The sequence below is a fragment of the Rissa tridactyla genome, chromosome 2, assembly GCF_028500815.1.
Source record: "Rissa tridactyla isolate bRisTri1 chromosome 2, bRisTri1.patW.cur.20221130, whole genome shotgun sequence".
Taxonomy (NCBI): domain Eukaryota; kingdom Metazoa; phylum Chordata; class Aves; order Charadriiformes; family Laridae; genus Rissa; species Rissa tridactyla.
In genome coordinates, this window is record NC_071467.1 from 10302108 (window position 1) to 10327614 (window position 25507).

The 25507-nt window shown below is 45.1% G+C and overlaps 1 protein-coding gene across 2 annotated transcripts in view; it reads left to right on the plus strand.

The window, feature by feature from the left end:
• The first annotated feature begins 1288 nt into the window (after positions 1 to 1288).
• Positions 1289 to 25507, plus strand: part of ADCY8 (adenylate cyclase 8) — a 128238-nt gene continuing 104019 nt past the window's right edge. Inside the window, exon 1 of one of the 2 annotated variants that reach the window (XM_054193173.1) lies at positions 1289 to 2227. In XM_054193173.1, the coding sequence (XP_054049148.1) occupies positions 1289 to 2227 (939 nt within the window). The remainder of the gene's footprint in view (positions 2228 to 25507) is intronic. The other variant, XM_054193174.1, reaches the window with a different exon arrangement.

Sequence of the window (25507 nt, forward strand, 5' to 3'; positions counted from 1 at the left end):
TTTAACGGGGCAGGGGGGGGTGCGGGCAGCCCCGCCGACGTCGTGGGCATCAGCTGACCGCGCCGGGCTCTGCCTCCTCCCGGGCCGCCCTCCCGCAGCACCACTCCGGCGGCGGCGGCTGGCGGCTCCGCCGGATCGGTCCCCGCCGCTCCCGGGGCAGCGCCCGCCGCCGGCTCCCCGCAGCTCCCTGCGCGCCTGTCCCTCGCCCCTTCCTCCTTCTCCTCCTCCCTGCCGCCGGGGGAAGCCCCAGAGCCGGAGCCCTCCCTGCCCTGACCCGCGGAGAAGTTGGGATGCTCCCAGCGGTCTTCCCAGAGCTCTGAGTTTAGGGCGGGATTTTTCTTCCTCGCTCTTTCGCCTTTTTTTAGGCTTGTTTTTTTTTTTTGTGGGATTCTTTTTTCCTCTCCTTTCTTTCTTTCTTGCCCTCCTTTTTTGTTCTCGTTACCAAGCAAGCCGAGCGTCTGCGATGGATGGCAGCCCCGAGCCCTCCCCGGGCAGAGGCGCCCCGTGAGCCAGGGCGGCGCGCCCGGCGGGGCATGCCCCGCCGCCGGGGGGATGCGGGCGGGCAGCCCCCGGCCGGCGGCTCCGGCGCCGTGACCGAGGATGCCCGCGACCCGGCCGCTTCTCCCCTCCCGCCCCCGCTCGCAGGGCTCCCGCTGACCGCAGCCGCGGGGATTACAGCAGCTCCCGGGGACCAGAGCTCGGAGCGGAGCCCCGGGAGCCCCGGAGAGAGGAGCTGCCCGCTGTGAACGGGTCTCTGCAAGGCGGCTCCCCCCCACCCCTCCGCGCCTCCAGCCTCCGGATGGGGCCAAGGATCGCCCGCCGGGCAGCGGGGCTGCGCCCGTAGATGCTCCGCTCCTCCCTCTTCCTCCTCTCCGAACCCGCGGCTCGGTTCCCTCCCTGCTCACCGCCCCGAGGAGGGCGCGCACCCAGCCCGCCAGGGCGCCGGGGCTGCGCCGCAGCCGGCGTCCGCGGGATGCGGCTCCGCGGGGCTCCGCGGGAGCGGGCGCGGGCGCGGGGCGAGGGCCGCCTGCGCTGAGCCGGCGCAGCCGCCCCCCCGACCCCGGCGGCAAACCAGCCCCGCCGCCAGCCAAACAGCCGGACCCGGGGACCTGCCTATAAATGTGATCCCCCCACCGCCACCCCGCCGCCGCCGCCCGCCCTCCTCCATCCCCTCCCTCCTCTCCCGCGGCTCCATCCCTCCCCCCGCTCCCCTCCCCAAAGACGGTCGTCCCGTCGTCCGTCCCCCCCCTCCCCCCCTCCGGTGCTCTGCCCCCCGCCAGTCACCGCCATGGAGCTCTCGGAGGTGCGGTGCCTGAGCGACAGCGATGAACTTTACACCATCAACAGGACCCCCCCCGGCAGCGGCAGACCCCAGCGCCTGCTGTGGCAGACGGCCGTGCGCCACATCACCGAGCAGCGCTTCATCCAGGAGCACAGCAGCAGCAGCGGCGGCAGCAGCAGCGGTGGGGGCAAGGGCTTCAGCTCCGAGGAGACCTGCTGCCCCAACCACCACCCCCACCCGCCGCACCACCACCACCACCACCACCACCTCCGGCGACAGTCGGCCGGCCGGAGTTTGGGCGGCGAGCGCCACAACAACGGAGGCACCAAAGTCTTCCCGGAGCGCACGAGCAGCAGCGGGGACCTGGGCTTTCTGCCCCTGGACTGTGCCCCCAGCAACTCCGACTTCTTCCTCAACTGGGGCTATACCTATCGCGGGGTGATCTTCCCCACTCTCCGCAACTCCTTCAAGTCTCGGGACTTGGAGCGCCTTTACCAGCGCTATTTCTTGGGCCAGCGGCGCAAATCCGAGGTGGTCATGAACATCCTGGACGTGCTGACCAAGCTGACCTTGCTGTTCCTCCACCTGACCCTGGCCTCTGCTCCCATGGACCCCATTAAGGGCATCCTCTTGGGCTTCTTCACTGGCATCGAGGTGGTGATCTGTGCCTTAGTGGTGGTCAGGAAGGACACGACCTCGTACACCTACCTGCAGTACAGCGGTGTGGTCACTTGGGTGGCCATGGCCACACAGATCCTGGCAGCCGGCCTGGGCTGTGGCCTCCTTGGGGACGGCATTGGCTATGTGCTCTTCACGCTTTTTGCAACCTACAGCATGCTCCCGCTGCCACTCACGTGGGCCATCCTGGCTGGGCTGGTCACCTCTGTCCTGCAGCTCGTCATGCAGCTGGTTATCCCCAGGTTGGCTGTGACTTCCCTCAACCAGGTACCGTGGTGAGGAAAGGGTGGGAACCTTCCTCTTGCCCCATCAGACTGGGTGAGAGGAGGTGTGGGGTGTCCTAAGAGATCCTCTCCCTTTTAGTCAGGTGCTCAGAGGTTTGTTACCTGGAGGGGAGACCGTAGGCAAAATGCAACCTTCTCCTCTTCCCCTCCTCACTCCTCCAATGCCTGTCCCAAGGTTTCACCTCAAGCTGGGGATGAGGACACTTCCTGACCACTCTGTCCTCTCTCGTTGTACATTCACTTCACTGTTATCCCTTGAAATAGACTTGGGGAGGGGAGATCCTGGGGCAAGTGGGGAGGATGGGTCATTTATCATTCCCCCTCTTACTTCCAGCAGTGGTCCATGGCATGACACGACTCTGTCTTGGCCAAGCTCTCCCACTGCTCATCTGTCATTCTACTTTCTCATGCCTTTTAACTCTGAATCTGCTGGGAGGACTGGTACTTTCATACGTGCAGTGCAGCTTGATCTGGGCTACGGGAAAACAGGAGCAAAGTATGCCACTCCTTTGCTGGGAGAGCAAAGCAATGCCCCAGTGAAATCAGGGGAAAGTTCCCCTTGGAGGTTTGGTGTGACATCCTAGGCTGTCTTTGGAGGGCACCAAGAAGCCTTTTCTGCTGGTGGTCGTGGGGCAAATGTGCTGCGTCTTTACAAGTGATGTCTAGGACAGAGTAATGGTTACACGGGGGAGTGGTGCAGTGCAAACCTCTGAGAAGTACGGGGTCTGAGGTGTTAAAACCAGGACTAACCTGAATTCACACTCACCTGGCTTCTTCCACATGAAAGTGAGAGTGCACCAAACTCCCAACATCCCTGCAAGGCAAGAAAACACTGCCTTTCTAGGGTAAATTAATCCTAGAGATTCTTGCTGCTCCCTTCCCTTCCCTTACCCTCCCCTCCCCCCCCCCCCCCCAGACTGCCACAGTGCTACCAATATTTCACAGCAGATTATCATCTCCATTTGGCTAGCTCTGGGGAGTCAGGGGGAAGGGGGTGGAGGTACTGGCAGATAATCCCCAAAGGAGAGAGGATGCAGAGGAATGTGGTGTTGGTGGCATGTTGTTTACATGATGAGTGCCGGGATGCGCAGCTGGGAAGTGGCTGATCTTGCACTGGGAAGTTTTGATGATGATGGTTCTTGGGGTACGTCTACCTCCCTCAGACTCTAGCCCTTCTGACACCCCTACCCCCCGCTGTCCGTCCCCTTCCTCCACACACTTGTTAGCTGTGGGCTGTCTTGACCTCACTGCCCAGCGGCCAGGCTCACCCTGTTTTGGGAAAAGCTGTCCCAGTGTGTTGCGCCTGGCTGAGCCCTATGGCTGTGTGACAACCAGACTGCGCAGAGTTGTTCCCCAGCTCTTGGTAATGTGCTGATGAATGAACTGCAGCCACGCGCCGCGTCCCTCTCCCATGCACTGCTGGGTCAAAAGCTGTGTGAGTTATGCTGATTTCTTAATTTACTTCCATGTCCTATCCCGGAGCTATGAGTAATGCGCTGCTCTCTCATTATGCACAGGTGTCACGGCTGTTTAGCCAGTACACACACACACACACACACACATTTCCCACAGCCATTCCAAACAAAGACGTGTCTCAGGAGAGATACTAATATCTTCATTTGGCAGCCCCGGTACCTTGCCAGTTGTGTGAATGAACTTGCCTTTGAGCAGTGCACAATGAGAGATTACCAGCCAGATGATTGCCTTCATGAACTACACATATAAATCTCCTTAACAGGATCCGCACAGCTTGCCACACGTCGGTGTTGATTTACGCCTTTCCAGAGCCCAATTAACATCGCCTAATTAGGCGCTGCTTCGGCCCTTTGCCTCCAACCCGTTATGGGAGAGGCCGGGTCCTTCCCCATCCCGGGGTTTTCTCCCCATCCCGATGGAAGGGCGAGCTCGGAGGGGGACGTGGACTCTCTCCCCCACCCCCACCCCGCGGAACGGCCGCCGCGGACCCACCGCGAGGGGATGCGCGGGGCGCGCAGCACGGCGGCCGGGGCGCTGTCCTCTGGCGCGGTGCTGAAGCAGCCGCGGCTGCTTGCGCGACTACTGCGCGGCCGCTGCGCGGCCCGGGGGCTCCCTCCAGCGGCCCCGGCGGGAGCCTGCCCGCTGCCTCCCGCGGCCCCCGCCGCCTGCGCACCCGCGCACGGCGCTGCGCACCCTCCGCGCCTCCCTGCGCTGTGTTCCCACCGCTCGGGCGAGGGGCTTTGTGGGGGGCCGGTCCGGGCTCCCGGGGAGAGGCGCAGCCCTGCTTAGTTACTTTGCAGTGTTGCACCGGTTTTTGTATCTTTTCCAGAGGATTGCAGAGCGTTTTCAAGTGTTAGAGAATAAAGGCTTTTATGGCTGATGAAGGGTATATAACTATTACTTCATGGGTGAACACAGAGAATCTAAATGACTGTGTCATCAAGGTTATATAGGAAATCTTTCAGGCAACGCAGATTTCTTGATCTTGCAGGCAAAGCACTCTCTTTCATCACAGAGCTTATTTTCCCAGGTAAAATACCGCATCTTCCCTTCAGAGAAGCCTTACAAGACTAAATGAACTATTTGATTATGTAGCAATATCCGTGACCATCTTGCTGTGCCTCAGGATGCAGACGGCTGCTCACACTGGACCAAAACCAGGAGTTGAAGTATACAATGAAAAAAAATAATAAAAAGCAGAGGGCAAAACTCTGATCATGGTACAGATAAGGGCTTTTCCACTGATTTTTATGAGACCAGGATTTCATCCAGAGGAAATATTGAATTCAATTCTAAACAGAAAGAATTGTCTACCCTGGAGTCAATTTATTAGTGTACTCAATAGTATCCATGGGCACAATGGTACTGATCCTTTTCTCAGTCACACGGGTGTAAATCAGTTATAAGTCTATCTAAACTCATAAAGTTGCAACAGTTTATACAAGAGGAAAATCAAGTGCAGTGACCTCTTTTCCCTTAATCTCTTAATTAATCTTAGTTTTCATTGATAAATATGTTCACAAGCAGTTCAAATCATTAGTAATGCTGAACACAAGCATGCAGTACTACTGCCTGATTCAGCTATTTGTTGAAGTTAAAAAAGTATGCATTATCATGAATACAAACAAAGCCCACTCTTCCCCATTTTTTCTTGCAGTAATGATGTATCTTGCAGATGACTGAAGAGGTCATCTGCTTTTTCTTTCCTTGCATCTCAAAATTAATTTGAACCAGTATCCTAGGTAAAGGCGAAGAGGAAAGACTGCCTTGAGATTTGTTGGTTTGTTTTTTTTTTTTTTTTTCTTTAAAAAAAACAAACAACCAAACACAACAAAGCAAACATAGACTCACGAGTTTCAATTCTACCAAGTGCTCAGTGCTTTTGGGGAGATATGACCACCCTTAAATGCAACTGACCCCATCCTGAAATATTGAGCAATGTGCTGCCCCTCAACCAGGAAGAGCTATGAAAAAAGGGCCTGATACCATGATTTAGGTAAAGGCAACACTGTTACTGACTTGACTAAAGATTCTGTCAGGAAACAAACGAGAAATGCAAGACGTTACTGGTAAACAAGTAAAGTACGTTGATTTGTGTGCCTGGTCAGATACCATGCTGGGCTGGTGTTTGCCTCTGATATTATCCAAAATGAAAGTTTAATTTGTATTGCATTCATTCTTACTTTTTCCTTGGTGGTAATGTGGTACACAATCCAAAATTTCTTAGACTGCATATGTGTTTCAGGCATATGGGGAAGAATAAACAACTCAGAGCTCCTTAGTGTTATGTAACGTAGGCAGATGATAATATAGATATGAATTTTGACAGGCTTGGAATTATGTAAGCTACAACATACTCTGGATTCTAATCCTTTGCTTGTGCATTCTTCACTCACGTGAGCAAATTCCACTGGAGTCAGTAAGCCTACTCTTGTGAGTAAGTCACCTGCATAATGGATGCCTTGAAGGATCAAGTCCTAAATTACGCATATTAAATCAAACTTTAAAAATACATTTAGAAACAACCTTGAAGCGGGTAATACCAAGACTAGGGAAAGTCCTTCTTTTCCCTCTGTTAGCATCTGTCTTTCCAAGTCTAGGCAGTTCTGTGAATTAATAGAGAGATTTTTGCTTGCTTGTTTTTCTTCCCAAAGCCCTCTCTCAGGGCTATTAATAGCGGAAAAAGCAGGATTCATGAAGTCACAAGGAGTCCTATAGAGATAAATCTGTACAATTATACAGTGGCAACGGACAGCTTTTATGTGCATATTTCAGCTACATCTTTTCCAAAATCTGATCATAGATAACAGTACATAAGTATGTACAAAACACACTCATCTCTTCAAAATTTCTGCCAAATGTTTGTGGAGTATCTGTTAAATCTGTAAGGTATAAGGATATTTCAAAGTTGGCTACCATCTGAGAATCAGAATCAAAACACTCCATCTTTACTCCTATGGTTGCTTTCATAGCATTATTTACTATTCATTTTTTTGCCGTAGTCCGTTGTGGGTGACTTATAACCTGATTGTGTACCTTTAGACTGGATTATGGTCCGGTTTCCTTTTATATCTTGTAATATCACCTGACCAGTATCAGTGGGTCACAGCATAATTAGATTAGAATTGGATACACTTTTCTCTAAAGCAGCTGCATCATTGTTGTGCTAAGTAGGACAAATGCATTAATTATATTTACAATTTGATGATTAATTTCCTTCAGAGAGTTCCTCCAAAATGGAGGAACTCAGGCAGAAACATGAATGAAACCTGCTTCTATCAGTGAGTTTCAGCCTACAACAGTTAGGGCACTTGTCCCCAGTGAAAGTTGCTTTGCTAGATTTGATGTGACACTTTCTGCTGTCAGGACACTTCTGGGTTGTTTTTAAGGTTTTATTTATTGCTTGCTTGTGTTTCTCATGGCCTAGAAAGAAGAACCGCTCTAAAATAGCAATGTCTAATGCAAAATAATCACACACCAGAGCAGCGCACTTAGAGCTGACAGTTAGCAGCAGATCATGCTGGAATGATCCTTATTAGCCTGCACAAAAGACTGAAGGGGATAAACATCTCCAGTCGATCCTCTTACTGCACTTCTCAACCCTGTCAATGATGTGATCTGAACAGGGGCAAAACTAGAACTGTTTACTGGATGCTTCTCTTTCCAGAGAGGAGAGAAGGCGGGGAGTGGAAGGACTCATTCCTCCATTCTCCTTATTTGTGCAATAGCTGGCTAAGCAGAAGGAAAACTAGAGTGTTTCATGGCAAAGGTGAAATTTAGTATACAGAAAAGAATTAAGCTTTTAAAATGATACTTAGATTGACGGAAACTCCAAACCTGAAAACCATTATTTGTCTCCTTCCTACCACCCCATCCTTGCAGGCACCTTGTTAACATCACAATTCTTTAAGTGCAGTCTTCTTGCACTTAACTGCACTTGTGTTTCTGAGCATCCCGTGAAGTGCCTCAATGACTCAATGTTAAAGTTACCATGCAGCCTAGCCAGAATCCAAACACTGTTCTAGTGGGAGCACACTTTGCGATTATACTACACACCCAGTGCCTGCCTGATGTCAAAGCCAGATGAGAAGGGGATTGTGCTCTTCCTCTGTGTAACAAACACAGTGATGAAGATGTGGCAGATGTGGCACACCTGGGATGTGGCGGACCAAGGTTTAAATCCCTTTTTCCCCAGAGGGGTTTGAAATCCACCTCTTTTGCCCCACCAGAGAGTTTCCAAATTAAACCTTCCCCCATTCCTAGCACAGATGTACTTCTGTGAAGATAAAAGGTTAAGATCCATCAAGCCAAAAAAAGAAAGAAAGAATAATCCTGACTCTGTAACCAACTGATTAAGGAATTCATCTCTGGCAGTGTCCTTGCTGAACATTTTAGTGTTTTATATAATGTTATTAAATCATTCCCTCAAGCACATGTCCCAACCAGCAGACTGTATGATCTGGTCCCCTCTCGCTGACCTGATGAATCTTGAATCTCTTTTTTCAGGGTGGTAAAGCTTCCCCAGATTATTTTCTCCCTCCTTATCTGCTGCCCCTCTATCTCCTCAAAACCAAATACAGCCTACAGGGAGGACATTTCCTAGGGAGGCAGGAGATATTGAATTAGGGGTGAGCCTCCAGCCATTGAGATGCAATACAGAAGATATACAGCCATTTCAAAAGACAATGGTAGTCCCTGTTCAAAGTCTGAACAAAAAGATATAGGCAGTGCCCTCAGGGGAGGTAGGGGAAGGGGGTTTGTGTCTAAGCAGCCCAAAGATAAGGGAAAAACCTCACAGTGAATCTTCAAGTCCTGGGGAAAAAAGAAGTTTCAGACATACTCCCTGCCTTTCATAGTTCCCTTCTAGCTAGCTCTCCTCCCATTCATCGTGCTGGCTGCTTTATATTCAATCGGAGACATCAGGTTCTTTTTGCATGTTGTATAAAGATCTGTAAGAGCATGGAGGCATTCAACATAGGTTGCTGGCTTAAACTCTAGTAGTCACGTGTCTGCAAATTGAGGTGCACAAGGACCTTGTCTTGTGGCTTCTGAACCTCCCTCTCTTTTTTTTTTTTTTTTTTTTTTTTTTTTTTTCCATCTAGCCCTTCCGTCAGAGACACACTCTGTTGCACTTGCTCTGTTTTTGGTGCAGTGCAGCTGGTAGCCAGCCCCAGTGCAGGAGGGACTGTAGAGTTGCAATCTGGCCCAAGGAGGGAGATGAATGCAAATCGACCAGTTGGTGCTGCAGTGAATCTTGAGCATTTTGGTACCAGCCTCACTCATTCAGATCAGGGATGAAAGAGACCTGGCTGGTCAAAAGGGATCAAGTACAAAAAGTACCCAGTACTTAGCATTTCTGGGAACTAAGGATCTTACTAAGGGATCTTATTAGGACCTGACTGACCCAGAGACTCCCAACATCCTGATTTAGGGACCTGATTTAAAGCCAACAAAGTGTGATAAACTCCCACAGACATTAGGATTTTTAGGTGAGCCCGGAAGAACACTTCTCAGGACCCTCTTTAGGGAAATCCTCTGAATCCTGAATTCCTCTGAATTGCTCTGAATCTGCATTTCTTCTGAAAGAGAACACAAATGCGGACATCCAGCTCCTCCAGGAATCTCTTGGAGTGAGTTCTGTCACTCTTATCTCTCCAAACACCCAGGTCTGCAGACAGAGATACCGGTGTGGTGCTGCCTGATCTAGAACAAAAAATATCAGGCAATGTACGCAGGGGGAACTGCAAAGCCAGGCAGCCATTGGCAGACAGAGTAATATTTCATTGTGCAAGTTTTGTTTATTAGCGACTATTTTAAGAAGTGCTGCTATTTCATTTGCCAGCTTTTTCTGCTGCAAGGTTTCACGCAGTTAGCCCTAGAGGAGAGAGGAAGGCTGCTGGGTTCATTAATTAACCATTGCTGCAGTCTGAGAATCAGCTGAAGCATATCAGTGTAAAGAAAAAAAAAAAAGTCAAAACTAACCCAAACCATTTTTTTTTCACAATCCCAACAAATAATCGTACTTCTCCCAAATAGTCTGGTGTTGATATTATAATTTTATATGATGCTCTTAGTTTTAATTTAGAGAACAGTAGCCCCAGGTATAAATGAAATACTATTTGAACGAGTTTAATGATTTAATTATTTTACCTACTCAATTTTCTTTTTCAATTTTGATTTAATCGTTACTTTACAGTTTTGTATTTTTCCGTATCTTTATTTTCCTTATTTTTAACAGCATAGTCCCTTAAAAATAAAATACAGAAATCCCTCTTTACTGAAATCAGTGGAAGCATTCAACAGTGGCAGAATCCTAATTAGGAAAATCAGTTTATTTCTTTGGAGGGATCTGATCTCCAGGCACTTTATTATTTCTCCTTTGTTCAAACTCTGCTGGTTTGTTTACCTGGGAGCTACTCAGGGATGGAGCTATCTATTCTGTGCCGCTTGCTTTACTTCTACCACAGCAGGAGCCTCATCCATCAATCCAGAATTATCGTCACAATGCAAATAAGAAATAATAATAACCAGGAAAATCAATCAGCGCAGAAGAACTACATGGTATTATCCTGTGTACCACGTATTTTATAACTCTGGCATAAGGATCTTAGTTAAAAAAATTACTTGAATCCTATGGCAGTTACTGAAATAACTGCACAAGATCTAGATTTACACACTCTTTTATCCTATGATTCTCCATCACATATGAAAGTATCTCTAATGATTACTAGTATTAATAATCTTCATAAGAATAATAGATATAGTTATAATTGACATAGAAATCATCCCACACCTGCTCAGCGTGAATCTAATTTAATGTGCCAGACATGCATATTCTTTTAGACGAAGGAGTGTTATTCACCACAGATTTCAGCTAGGGACTAGGAACGAGGATCAGTCCCATTTCATCACTAAATTTATCATTGGCCTGTGCTGACCCACACACATCACTTTATGTTTCTATGCTTCATTTTATTTGTAAATTTGCCTTTCTCAGTTGCTGTAATATGTGACTAATACATTGAATTGCTTTGAGATTTTAATGCAAAACATGCCCATCATCTTCCATGATGCACCAAAAGAGGAATACTGCGTTGACTTCTGTCAGCCCCACACGTTTTTGTTAAATAGTGAATACATTGAATGGAGTGGGAATGTTTGCATATAACTTTACTCTTTTTTAAAAAGACTTGGTTCCACATAATTCTCTTAATGGCTGAAAAGCATGAGGAGCGGCTAAGGACCCTGGGCTTGCTAGTTTGGAGAAAAGGAGGCTGAGGGGTGACCTCATTGCTCTCTCTAGCTTCCTGAGGGGGACAAGTGGAGAGGGAGGTGCAGAGCTCTTCTCCTTGGTATCCAGTGATAGGACAGGTGGGAACGTTTCAAAGCTGCATCACAGGGGGTTTGGACTGGACATTAGGAAGCATTTCTTTACTGAGAGCGTGGTCAAACCCTGCAACAAGCTTCCCAGAGAGGTAGGCAATGCTCCAAGCATCAGTGTTTGAGAGGCATTTGGAGAGTGCCCTTAAACAACATGCTTTAATTTTTGGTCAGCCTTGAACTGGTCAGGCAGTTAAACTACATGATTGTTATAGATACCTTCCAACTGAAGTTCTATTCTATTCTATTCTATTCTACTTCAGCCCAATCATATGTGACACCAACATCCCTTTACAATAGTCCATCTGTGCTGGGGGGACTTGAAAGTAAATGCCATATAGTTTATACAAACACTGAGATGCAGTGCCAGCAGCCTCCTCTGCTGGCCTCCTTGTAGCCCCATGCTTCTTGCTTTCACATGGAATCTTCATGGTTGGAAAGGACCTTTGAAGTCACTGAGTCCAACCAAACAACCTACAATCTCTGTCACTAGAGCACGCCCTGAAGCGCCACATCTAGACATTTCTTAAGCACCTCTAGGGATGGTGACTCAACCCCCTCCCGGGGCAGGCTGTTCCAGTGCCTGACCACTCTTTCAGTAAAGTAATTCTTCCTAATGTCTAATCTAAACCTCCCCTGCTGCAACTTCAGACCATTTCCTCTGGTCCTGTCATTATTCACCTGGGAGAAGAGGCCAACCCCCACCTCTCTCCAACCTCCTTTCAGGGAGTTGTAGAGGGCAATGAGGTCTCCCCTCAGCCTCCTCTTCTCCAAACTAAACATGCCCAGCTCCCTCAGCCTCTCCTCACAGGACTTGTTCTCCAGACCCCTCACCAGCTTGGTGGCTCTCCTCTGGACACGCTCCAGCACTTCAATGTCCCTCTTGTACAGAGGGGCCCAAAACTGAACACAGCACTCAAGGTGAGGCCTCACCAGTGCCGAGTACAGAGGCACGATCACTTCCCTGCTCCTGCTGGCCACACTATTCCTGATACAAGCCAGAATGCTGTTGGCCTTCTTGGCCACCTGGGCACACTGCTGGCTCATGTTAAGCTGGACGTCCCCCAGCACCCCCAGGTCCTTTTCTGCTGGGCAGCTTTCCAGCCACTCAGCCCCAAGCCTGTAGCGTTGCCCGGGGTTGTTGTGACCAAAATGCAGGACCCGGCACTTGGCCTTATTAAACCTCATACAGTTGGCCTTGGCCCATCGATCCAGCCTGTCCAGGTCCCTCTGTAGAACCTTCCTACCCTCAAGCAGATCAACACTCCCACCTAGTTTGGTGTCGTCTGCAAACTTACTGAGGGTGCACTCAATCCCCTCATCCAGACCATTGATAAAGATATTAAACAAAACTGGCCCCAAAACTGAGCCCTGAGGGACACCACTGGTGACCGGCCACCAAGAGGATTTCACCCCATTAATCAACTCTCTGGGCACGGCCATCCAGCCAGTTTTTTTAACCCAGCGAAGAGTACACTTGTCTATGCCATGATTCGCCAGCTTCTCCAGGAGAATGCTGTGGGGGACGGTGTCAAAGGTCTTCCCAAAGTCCAGATAGACAACGTCCACAGCCTTCCCCGCGTCCAGAAGGCGGGTCACATAGTCATAGAAAGAGATCAGGTTGGTTAAGCAGGACCTCCCCTTCCTAAACCCACGCTGGCTGGCCCTGATCCCTTGGCTGCCCTGCACTTGCCATGAGAGCTCACTCAAGATGATCCTCTCCATGACCTTTCCTGGTACTGAGGTCAGGCTGACAGGCCTGTAGTTCCCCCAGTCCTCCTTCCGACCCTTCTTGTAGATGGGCGTCACATTAGCCACCCTCCAGTCATGTGGCACCTGCCCTGTTGACCAGGATTGTTGATAAATGATGGAGAGAGGCTTGGTGAACTCGTCTGCCAGCTCCCTGAGTACTCTTGGGTGAATCCCATCTGGCCCCATAGACTTATGTACGTCTAAGTGCAGAGGCAGATCATTGACTACTTCCTCCTGGATTATGGGTGGGTTGTTCTGCTCTCCATCCTTATCTTCCAGCTCAGGAGGCTGAACACCCTGGGGATAGCTGGTCTGACTATTGAAGACGGAGGCAAAGAAGGCATTCAGTATCTCAGACTTCTCCTCATCATTGGTTGCAACTTTCCCTCCCACACCCAGTAAGGGATGGAGATTCTCCCTGTCTTTCTTTTTGTTGATGTATTTATAAAAGCTTTTTTTGTTGTCCTTAATGTTAGTGGCCAAATTGAGCTCCAGCTGGGCTTTTGCCTTCCTAATTTTCTCTCTGTATAACCTAACGAGATCTCTGTACTCCTCCTGAGTTGCCTGTCCCTTCTTCCAAAGGTGGTAAACCCTCCTTTTATTCCTAAGTCCCATCAGAAGTTCCTTATTCATCCAGACTGGCCATTTTCCCCGCCCTTTAGACTTGCGACACTTGAGGACAGCATGCAGTGGCCCAGTTTCAATGAGAAGAATGGAGAAGATTCCAACCCTGATTAATTTGTTGCCTTTATAGGTCTTTTTCTTAGGATTGGTGCCCATAGATCCAAACTGCCTCACCTAGAACTGAGGGAAACCTAGAAATCAAGACCTGATCTTTGTGAAATGCTGTAAGCAAGAAGAAATCCACTCCTTCCTGGGCACTGAGTGAAATTGTCTGAAGGTTGTTGAGCTCTGTGCCACCCAAAGAGTTAAGCAAAGTTAGGACACGTTTCAGGATTCAGTCCATCCCTCTCCCCAAAGGCTGTAGCTGTATTAACTCTTCCCAAACACGGTGCCTGCATCCAATCCATAGGAAAAGCAGGTCTATGATGACTGCCAAACTACACATGGAAATTGCAGAGGGAGGGTTGGTTGACCAAGGCCAGAACAGTGCCTGCAACCATTCTGGTGGTTTAGCAGCGTAGATGATTGCGTTGCAAAGACATTCCTTTATGCTGTTTAGTGCACTGCAGGGATGCAGCCTCCCTGCCTGCCTGCCCTCCTCTGAATTGCGATGAATCTGAGTAGGACGTGTATACTTGGTTTGGTTGATCAAGGTGCTAAGTGCCTATACTTGAAGCATTAAGGGAGCAGTATATCCCAAAAAGGAACGAAGATATTTATAGTAGATTCCTCCAAGATCTGAAGGTCCTTCAGAGTAGCCAATGAAAATTGCTCTTTGGGACTTAGGCAGAACTTAAGTCACACGAATCTTGCCCAAGGACATTGCTGTAAAAATTTTTTTGACATTTCCAGAATGTAGCTAAATGTCACTCTGACTGATGCCATGATAGTTTCCATGTTCTCCACAGTCCCCAGAATAATAGCAGCTTGTTGACAATAATGGGAAGAGAAGGAAAATTTATTATGTGTATTTCACTTGTGCTAATGTAATTGCTTTTGTCTGCTATGTTCCACTAGCCACCAGGCCACAAGAAATGGTAGAAAAACACATCAAGTCTTCCCATTTCCTGTATGATAATACAGGATGATAGGGCCTCCAGTAATCTTCTTATAATCTTAATAGCTCTTCATGCTTAGAAATTATTTTTCCAATGACTTATTACTTTCTTTTGTGTAAAAATGTCCTTCTGTCTACTTATTTTTAAGGGATAGTAATGTACATTTTTTTAATGACAGCCACTCTTTGCTATTCCTCCGTAGCAGAATATCTAACGTAAGCATTCAGTTACTCCAAATCCCATCAACAATCAACACAATAAAATTTAAAAGCTTTAAAGAGACGGCTCTTAGAGATAATGTGACTTTGGAAAAGGAGTGTAAAAGAATGCATCTTAACATTATGCCAATTATTTTAAAATCAAGAAAAGCAGTCACATACATAAAGATGGGTATAAGTTTAAGTCGTTTGATATCCTGAGGCCTTGAAACTTAGTAGGAAGATTGTTAAGGTATCTGTTCCTTCCTCTTCAAGCAGCTAACAAAGCTTTTGCTGTTCAGGTTCTTTCCATGACACCAGAACATGCAAACTTCCTCATTGAATTTACAAATGGTCTATCCCAGTGTTATTTATTAAAGAACTCTTTTGGTGATGTATAAGATGGAAGAGTATTTGAGATCACTTCTGGTTTTCTTCTGCAACACGAGACTACTGTAAATAAACTTGACATAGTTGATTTTTTAAAAACCAAACCCAACCAATATATCTAATAAAATTGAATAATATCCCATATTTACATTTCTAAAGGTTCAAACCACTTCATAGATTTACATATTTTTGTATTAGGTAGATACAAATACTCAGCAAAGGCAATGCTGTGGAATTTAATGTTTTATTCTTTTTTTTGTTACTTGCTTTCAGGTTCAGTAATTACATTTGCAAGTCAAAATAATATTTACTATGTTCCTAAAGCTTGTGTATATCTAAAGAGAGTTTATAGGTGCAATTTAAAAATGGAAAATATGCACACCATTAATTAAGAGACATTTTTTCTAATTACTATCATTTAAAACTCAAACTGCAATCTGGAAATCAAACTGTTGTCTTCTGGCTAACATCAATATGGACTCAGCAGTTGCAGATTTGCACAGAACTTGCAAGATGCTTAGTCAGAGCATAGTGGCCTTTACCATAAAATGACAATTCAAGGAATCTCAGATAAAAAACCAAAATGCTAGAGCATCCTACGAATAAGGAAAAGATTAAAAATCCAAATCATAAATACACACACAAAAAAATTCTCACAGACTTTGTATGAACCCTGTGGTTTACAAAACATGGAAAGATAGGTGGTGATAGCAGCTATTCCCACGACAGTCATCTGGCCTAGAGCCCATTTTTCAATGTGATCTAGGGACTTAAATGTATAGGGAGGTAGCAACTGAGATTTTCATCACTCCACAAGCTAAGGGACTCCTTAAAGCTAAGGGACTCCTTAAACCATTTAAGTGGTTATAAGAGTATCTCATTATAGTGGTTATAAGAGTATTTCATGGGACTCCTTAAGTTCCACGAACTGCCACCAAGCTCAATAGAGTTAAGCAGTCTTACACAGTGCAGACAATACAAAACTTGGAGGAGTGGCTAGTAGACTGGATGATTGCACTGCCATTCAGAGGGACCTCATTGGGCTGGAGAAATGGGCTGACAGGAACATTGTAGAGTTCAACAGAAGGGAAATGCAAAGTTCTGCATCTGTGGGGGAATAACCCCATGCACCAGTACAGCCTGGCAGCTGACCAGCTGGAGAGCAGCTCTGCAGAGAAGGCCCTGGGGGTCCTGGTGGACAACAAATTGACCATGAACCAACAGTGTGAAGGCCAAGGGCCTCCTGGGCTTCATTAAGCAGAACATTCCTAGGAGACTGAGGAAGATGATCCTTCCTCTCTGCTCATCCCTAGTGAAATGCATCCGGAGTGCTATGCTCAGTGCTGGGCTATCAAGTACAAGAGAGACATGGACATACTGGAGTGAGTCCAGAGGAGGACTATGAAGGGCCATCTGACAAATGAGGAAAGGCTAAGAGCTGGGACTGTTCAGCTTGGAAATGAGAAGGTTCAGGGGGAGGTGTGTGGGGTTAATCTGATTAATATGTATAAATATGTTACTGGGGGTAGTAAAGCAGATGGAGCCAAACTCTCCTCAGTGGTGCCCAGTGACAGGGTGAGAGTTGATGGGCACAAACCGAAACACAGTAAGTTCCACTGAAACATAAAATACCTTTTTTACTCTAAGGGTGATTGAACACTGTAACAGGTTTCCCAGAGATGTTGTAGAGGAACATCCCTAGGGATATTCAAAACCTGACTGGACAAAATCCCAGGGAACTTGCTCTGGGTGATCCTTCTTTGGGGAAGGAGGTTTGACTATACGAACTCCAGAAGTCCCTTCTAAACTAATTTATTCTGTGATTCTGTGATAGCAATACAGGTATTGTTCCAAGTAGACAGTTACGAAGATCTGCTGAGGATCTGCAGGGCAGAATTAATATCTCTGAATCCAGCCTGAAGCAAATACACAGCCAGTGCAGGGCACAGCTCCTGTGATTGCAGTGAGAGACCTGGTTTAATATACGAACCATGCCTTTTGCGCTCATTTCAGTCCATTCCAGCCTCGAGTCCTACTGTTGGACTTAACTGCAGGTCTGTACCATAGAATCATAGAATCATTTAGGTTGGAAAAGACCCTTAAAATCATCGAGTCCAACCGTAACTCTAACGCAACCAAGTCCACCACATGTCATCACCTGACCTGTCACATCACTTCTTCATGAGAGTTGTTCTATGGTTCGAAGCTCAAAGCAGCATCCTTGCTCTTTCCATCCCCATCTGATGACATCAGGCAGTCCCCGAGCACAAGCTGATAGCAAACATCAGGCACATGCACACTATATGGGGAACAATCCTGTCTCCACCTGCTAGATCTCTGTGGTATGTGCAATGTTACAGGTGGGAGAGTTTGAGGAATAGCAGTAGCACATGCCTTTTCTTTCCACCAGCAAAAAGAGCTCCTCTATCAGTACCAACCACTCAGTTTCAGATGGTCAGATCGCTACATAAGTGATAGGAGATATCTGATAAACCTGTGTGTGAACTGTGGTCTCACTATGGCTTTCTCAGCAATCTTAGCTGACAAGGAAAGCTAGAGGCAGGTTTACCCTTAGGCAGTATACCAATGCCAGGACAATATGTTGAGCAACTGACATTATCCTTCTTTCAAAAAACTAGAAACTAGCCTTCTCCCAACAAAGTACTGATGATCTTTAAACATACTGTTTTTAGTTGCAGTAGATATTTTTCATTTTCACTACTTCTGTAGGAAGAGGGTTGCTCTAGAGAAAAGGAAGCCGAAGGGAGACTGGGACAGCCTTCAAATATGGAAGGGGTTCCTACAGACAGGAAGAAATTAACTGGTTTTTGTTTCACCTATAGCTATCAAGTGATGACGTGTTATTAAGTTATTATAAGGAATATTTAAATTAGATAGTAGGAGAAACCTTGTAACAATAACAATAACTTAAATAACCTCATTTTTCTTGGGAGTCTTGACCCCGAGGTATGATTAAGCAGTTTAGAGAGGCATTTTTTTAGGAGTGATTTAGATAATATCCAGGACCTGGGCATGGGTTAAATGACCTGTCAAGGTCCTCTCATGCCCTACTTTCTATAATTAAATGATACTGGCTCCTAATCCCAGCTATGATGCAAAGTGTTCTCAACCCCCAGTTTCCAAAGGAGCAAACCATTTTGTATTTCTAATGATTGCCACACAGAGTCTGATGGATTAGTCTGAACTAGCTTCATTTATGTAGCCTGAAATGCCACAGCTGCAAGGATTTATATCTGTGGTTTGCTAAGGACATGTTGGATCAACCATTAGCCAATAATATTGCTGATGGTGCAAGAAAAAGACAGAATCTAATAATCTCTTCCAAGACGGTAACAACTGGTGAAAGGACTGTTTTGCCAATAAAGTCCTGTTGAAGGCAAAGAAACAGCAAAGAGTGAATCTGCGGAATAAGGAGGGGCCATTTTTGCACAGTGAAAAATATTTTTCAGGTCATCATCAGCTCTTTTTAATTGACCTTCAGTCTTCCTTCTCTTATGTCGTAAACCTGGTCTGATGTGTTTAATTTTTATATCTCTAAAATAAATATATAAACATATTTAGACGATCATCATTATTGTAGATTCTGTTCACTTTATACATTTGTGGTGCGTATGCCACTTAATTACAAAAAATAAGAATTTTCCAGGTTGTTCCTGCTCTAAGCAAAATATGTAAGTACTTGTGTACGTTGAAAGATATGGATATTTTCTCTGACATCTTTGGGACTACAGCTGACTTTAGAACTATCCTTAGATATATGGTACACACGAAAAATGGGAACAATATAGCCATACAGTGCCATAAGTAAATATAGAGATTAGTTTATGCTTGCTGAGTAGCTGGAGCATTGATGAGAGGTGGGAGCATCCTGGCTCGTCTTTTGCATCTATATCCAGCCTACGCACTGGGAAGCCTCATGGGGTATTTTTTCTCTTGCAAAGTTTCTCCATGTGTAACACCAGCTATGGGCTACTAGACCTGAGGTGTTTTCTGTTTCTGGATTAGCACAGCACCTTTCCCAGGGCTGAGCATCTCACCCTGACGGAAAGCAGGGAATTGGGCTTTTACTTTTGAACAGACAGAAAATGTTCCCTTCCTTCTTCACTAAAGAAAAAAGCCTTAGCAGCACACAATTGTAATTCAGGGAACATGATGGTGGCTCATGTTCTCTTCAAGGCCAATAAACTCTGACTTTGCCAGAGTATTTTAATCACGTTTTTCATGTTGTGAAGGGCAATTCAGTCTTTCAGCAAAACGCCTTTATTTCCAGACCACAAAATCAGCATCGGCAGTTCAGAGCAAGTATAGAGAAACCTTTAAAGAAAGATTTTTAGACAGCCATTTCTAATCCTGCTAGATACAGGAATCTCTTTGTAACAATGAATACTTTGCAAATTTGTGCTGGGTTTTCTGTTCAGAGTAAAAACAGCATAAAACACACATGTGGAATACAGGTATTCTTGTTCTTCTTTGTGAAAGTAGGGTGGTAGGTAGAAGTGCGTCATCCTGGGGTTTTTTATCATTATCATCATTTTGAAGAGAGGCACATCTTCACAGTTTATGGATTAGGACACATTTCTCCAGAATGTCTGTGTGATCCCATCCAAATCCAGTGGTACTGCTGTGTTCCTGCAAGCCCTGGACAGGGCTGGCTCCTGAGCTACCACCTCTCACAACTGCAAGTCCTGCAGATCAGCAGTGTCTGCCCTTGTGATTCAGCAAAGAGTTTTTATTGAATACTGAGGTCAGCAGGAGCCCCCATCTCCCAGAGGAGGGATTTTGCAACTCTGAGTGGTAATGGCTCTTCCATTTCAATTTCCAATTGTACTCAGTGGAAGCTGGGAGCTGAGAGCTATCTTATGCTGCCACATACTATAGGTGTCTTCTGAATCTTAAATATCTCTAGGTAGCCACATTTTCCCTTCTGGGTGCCACCAGAGTTGTACCAGTCTAAGAAAGGCATTTGCACACCTACAAGACTGAGCTGCCCAGAAGTCCAGTGGTTGCACCTCTTTGCTACTAACTAGAGAAAGGGAAAAAAATGTGAGGGTAGTTTTTCTGCCAAGAACTGAAAATGTTAAAACACACACATGCACACACACACAAACACTTTTTGGTTTTCATTAAGGACATTTTTTTAAATAGCCGTTCATAAAACTTTTCTGGTTTGCCAAATTTGTCTTGCCTGTCTCCAGACATTGTTCACAGATTTATTTATTTTTTAATATCATCTTGTGAGGTATTTAGTCTGACTGGTACTACTTTTTTATTAATATTTTTCTCCTTAAAAAAACATAATTGGCATGACTTAAAGATTTCCTCTTTTTTATAAACTCTTTGTGGAAATAATACATAGGAACATGTCAGAAGGCAAGAAAGGCCAGAATGCATGACAAAAGTTATTTACGATACAACTACATTGGGTGTTTATTGCAAGGTTATTGCATAGTTTTATGCTCATTTAATGATGAACTGAGCTGACTTTACCCAATGGATACGGGTGTTCACGAGAAGGGAATGTTCATGAAGAAGTCATTTGAGCTTGTTCTTGTTTTTATCTGGAATTTAATATAGGTTACACATGTGGTTACTGTACAGCGTCGGCCATCAGACATCAGCTTAATATTGACACCTAGCGTGTTCGTAGTGCTGTCTATAGACATGGTTTTAATTGCCTTCTGCACTGTACTATCTAAACTAAAATACAAGAACTTCAACAATGGGGCCTGACTGGGGCCTTATTTTCCTTTAAGAATAGAAATTCTGATTTTTTTGCAGTTTGAAACATTTTTATGTACCTTGGAAAGGGTGGTCACTGTACTGACTGTCTGAGTGGCAGAACTTATGCTCTAAAAACTCAGTTAATTCTTCGAGGGAAAAAAACCAAGCAAATTGTTATCAAGAAGGGGGCATAAATAATTCCCTGGGACACCTGAAATGCTTCATTTCACTTGTGTTCTCATAGCTAACAAACCAAGATTGTTGGAGGAAACTGCTTTAAAAGCCATCAGAGCCAGCAAGCATATCTCCATCAAACAGAACAGGCTTTGGATCAAGCATTAAACAGTAGAAAATGTCTCACCTTGTCATTAACTGTGTCCTTTCTCCTCGGGCCCTTTCATAGATTTAACTGTTAGCTCTGTCTGGCTTCCGAAAACCATCAAACAAATGGGAAGGTCAGTTTCTAAAACAGATTGTCTTTGCTTTTATTTTTTAAGGGTCAGAAGTAATGTTCTCTCCACGGCCTTAAATTCCAGTACAAATCCACTTTGTCAGGTAATTCTTGACTTAAATTCTGGGGTGTTTTTTGTGCCCTGAAACACAGCATCGTCAGCCTTGGTATTCATACCTCAGCATGTCCAAGGCCACACACAATTTCTTTTCAAGGACTCATCTGCTGAGTGCTCCTAAGAGAGCACTGTTTACATATCATGACTATATTGATCTAAATAGTAGATATGTGAGCTAAATACTCATTAAGACCAAGCACTGCTTTGCCCAAGCATATTTCCCTTTGAAGCCAATGAGTTTCTGTGTGAGCAGATTAAGACTGACCCTGCTCTTGGGTTGGTGCCTTTAAGCAACCTGCAAAAATGTGGACAGCATTCTTCAGCCGTGCACTGGATCAAACCCTGTATGAATTTATACACAGCTATGCTGATGTAAAACATCTGGGGGGCTTCTCTCCTTCGTTTATGTCCACCAAGATTTAATACTCCCAGCAGCTCTCACTGGTATCAGCAGGATTCATTATTCAACATCAGAGACAGCGGTTGTTTTGTCTTGTATCATTTATTTAATATTCCGTGAACAGTCCCGTTTCTATTTCCCATGCTTACACAAGCAGTGAAAACAAAGGCATGGTTTGTATTATCAGGCAAGGACAATTTGGCCCACGGTAAATATCAGGGTTTGATGTTAATCCCATCCTTGTTTTACACCAGAATAAGCCACTGCCTTCAAAGGAATTAGTCCTAGGTCACATCAGTGTCAATGCAGAATGAACCCTGTGCTATATGTCTCCTCTGCTAGCAAAGTGGCAGAAGAAACCTAATCTTTCATTATTTGTCTGTGGCATATTCTGCCAGCCAAAGGACTGAGTCAACTTTTTCCCACAGCACTCTCTGTACTTTTGATGTCAGTCTGACTTCTTCTAGCTCACCACACTGAAGCATTCACCGTGACTAATAGCAAAACAACACCCACAGGTTTCACAAAGGAAAATGTTTGTCCTCGCCTAACTCTCTGAGATAAAGTTTTAATCCAGCTGGTCTGGAATGCTGTAACCTCTCATGGCTCTTGTCTGGTACATTTCCATTTGCTCCCATGTCCCTTGCCTATCTCCAGGATAGTTCCTAATTGAGAGTTAAAAATATTGAGATAAAGCAGACTTAAAGAGAATAGTGAGTAACGTTAGATAGTTATCAATAAAATTCCCATTGAACCTTGAGTGATTCATGTCTTTCACTGTGCCTAAACTGTGTTCAGCTCAGCTCTGGAGGACAAAGTCTCCTGGGCCCTATTGCCCATCCCCAACCATCCTAAAGTTTTCCTTGCAGGTTCATCCATGTGTATTTCCTGTGGTCTCCCAAGGTCATATCAGAACTGGTTCTCAGTGTGGTTAAGGATGTCCAAAATTCTGTGTACTCTGAAGGCAGACTGCAGTCCACCACCTTTATGCTACCCAAGATTTCTCCAAAGTAAGGGCAGGCCTCAGGGGCTGTGATTTGCCATGTTTACAGCCCAATGTTAGCATCAGGGATAGCTGAAAAAGTAGGCAAAAAGTAGGGGTTTTTTTTATTTCTCTTTTTCCAAATATTTTACTAGGAAAGGACTCTAAAAAAGTCATTGCTAAATTCTGTCTTTTCTTGATTTTCATCATAGTCAACAACAAAAGGAGATACTGAGGGGAAAAACAAACACAGGGAATACCAAATTGCTTTCATTGGGATTTTCAGGTCACTTTTCCAAAAATAATTTAAAATGGAAGCATAGCAGCCGTAATGGGAAATTTGGATAGAGGAGATATTTTCCGTATTATGTCTGGGCTAGCAAACCTGCAGCCTGATCCCGGATCTGTAAATCTACTCTAGTCTTCCCACACATCGGTCAGCTGTAGATTCAATGGGAAAACTCTGTCTCTAACGGCACCTGTGCAAAATGACAGCCACCTACAGGTGCAACTGTAGGAAAAATTTAGCCTTGCCATTGGCCTTTAGTTAAAAAAGCTGATAATAAAATGGAAAGAGCCTTTGTTTCCAGCACTGTTTTGCCTTTTTTTTTTTTTTTTTTGGTAAATATTCTAAAAAAAGAACAGCTGTGGGGGGTGGTTTGTTTGCCAGCAGGTATAACTGATTAACACAAACAGCTGATCATCAGAGCTTCCCATCAGAGTATGCGCAGGCTTTGAAGGGCAGGGGTTGTTTGGAAAAGGACACTCAACACGATGATATCCCTCATCTATTTTTCATTACCGGTATTTTCAGTACTATTTCAGTTAAACCAATTTACTTTCTAATAGATATTAGTCTCACTCTCACCCGGACTGGAGTGGCTTTCATAAGGCTGTCATTATTTCTTGATAAAGAGTCCAAGAGTAATTTTAGATCATCACATTTTGCTATTATTTTCTTTTTCCATTGCAATACCAGAGGGGAAAAAATTATTTGTAAAATCTTGCTTCTTTCCTCCACCTATGGCCACAGCTTGATAATTGAGAGGAAAACACACATGACCTGGCTTTACATAGCTAGGAAGAAAAATGAAAAGCTTCTCTTGTGCCGGCTGTTATAACTCTGCAGAACACCTGAAGCAGGGTCACCTGTGCACACATCATGATGATTCCCACTGCCATTGGGAAGAGACATGGCGGACATACTGCAGGTAATTGCTGGGACACGCATACATTTGATCAGATGGAAACAGCAATGTGTCAGAAAAGATGAACTGTTGTCAGCCCTACAAACATAATTATTGCCCGCTCGCTTTTGACATCCTACTTTGGATAAGAGCCATTATCTAGAGCAATAAAAGCAGCTGTGCAGAACACCACCCCAAACTCATTTAGTGGAAATGCAGACTACCTAATTCTGTTTTCCTTAAAATGTAGTTAAACTCTTTCCAATGCTGCAAAGCAGCCTTGATGATTTTTTTTTTTTTCTACCATTACTCCTAATCAGTTGTATAATCTATTAAGGGAAGTACTAGGAGTTCTTCTGCCTTGGCTATCTTGCATTGACTTAGACAGAACTACTGAGGTAATTTGAGGAAAATTTCCAAAAGTGACTTTTGCTTTAGACATCTTAATTTTACAGTGTCCAGGCTCACCCTAGAACTCATTGACGCTCTCAGACGTTTCCAGACTGGGTTTCAGATGAATTTTTTTGTCACTGGAAAGTTATCTATGCCTCGTCCCCAGATAATGGTACGTCTGAATTGGGAGACAGGTATTTACAATTCAGATATCCATGTATGCTATGCAATTAACTTTTGGTAAGGGATGGTTCAAAAAAATCCGGGATTAATTTTTCATTCTTAATATCTAGGATGCTGTGAGTGTTCTTCCCCATTTCAGATTAATTTATTATAAATCTTTGTTTAGATGCTGTAACTGTTATTAGGACTAATTTATTTCTCCAGTGGCTTTAAATGGAATGTGGCTTCTATTGAATGTAATTACTTTGGTATTTGTTTTGAACAGTAAATGTGCAGCTTGTAAGGGAGGTCAACTTCACATAAAAAAACGTGTAGGGAAAATTTTAGTGTCAGACTGAGCTTCATGAGTCTGAAAAATGGAGGTGCAGAAAGAGAAACTCCACAGCTGCTTTACACTCTCTTCTGAGCACTGAGCAGGGCAATACCGTCACTTCAACAGTTTCTTAACCTACCTTGATTGCCATGGGCTGCTTCCAGTGTGTTTGTCTGTTGAGCCAGGATTTGTGCTGTGCCTTGGTTTTTACTGACTTTTGTGGGTTGTTACAGGATCTACTCCTGGCTAGACAGCACAGGTAATTTAAAGTAATTCTGTAGTACGTATACTGTGTTTTCAAGGTTACATATATTTAAAGAAGACGTCAGAGATTCCTGTCTGAGTCTTTTACATTTACCTAAAAACACCAAATGGGGTGAAGTTTTTGGACAATAAAATGGTGACATCTGGAAGGTTTGGCTTTAGAATTCTCCTTGTTATTGCCCTGCAATGCAGCCGTCTCAGAGTACAGGCGGAGGGTACCCAACCAGGACACAGAAAACACTGAATAGGGGAGATAATTCACGTCAAAGAATAAGATTGTCCATTTTAAATAGGAACATTTCAAGTATCCGCAATAGCATCCTGTGTGCAAAATGAGGACAAAAGAGTGCTGT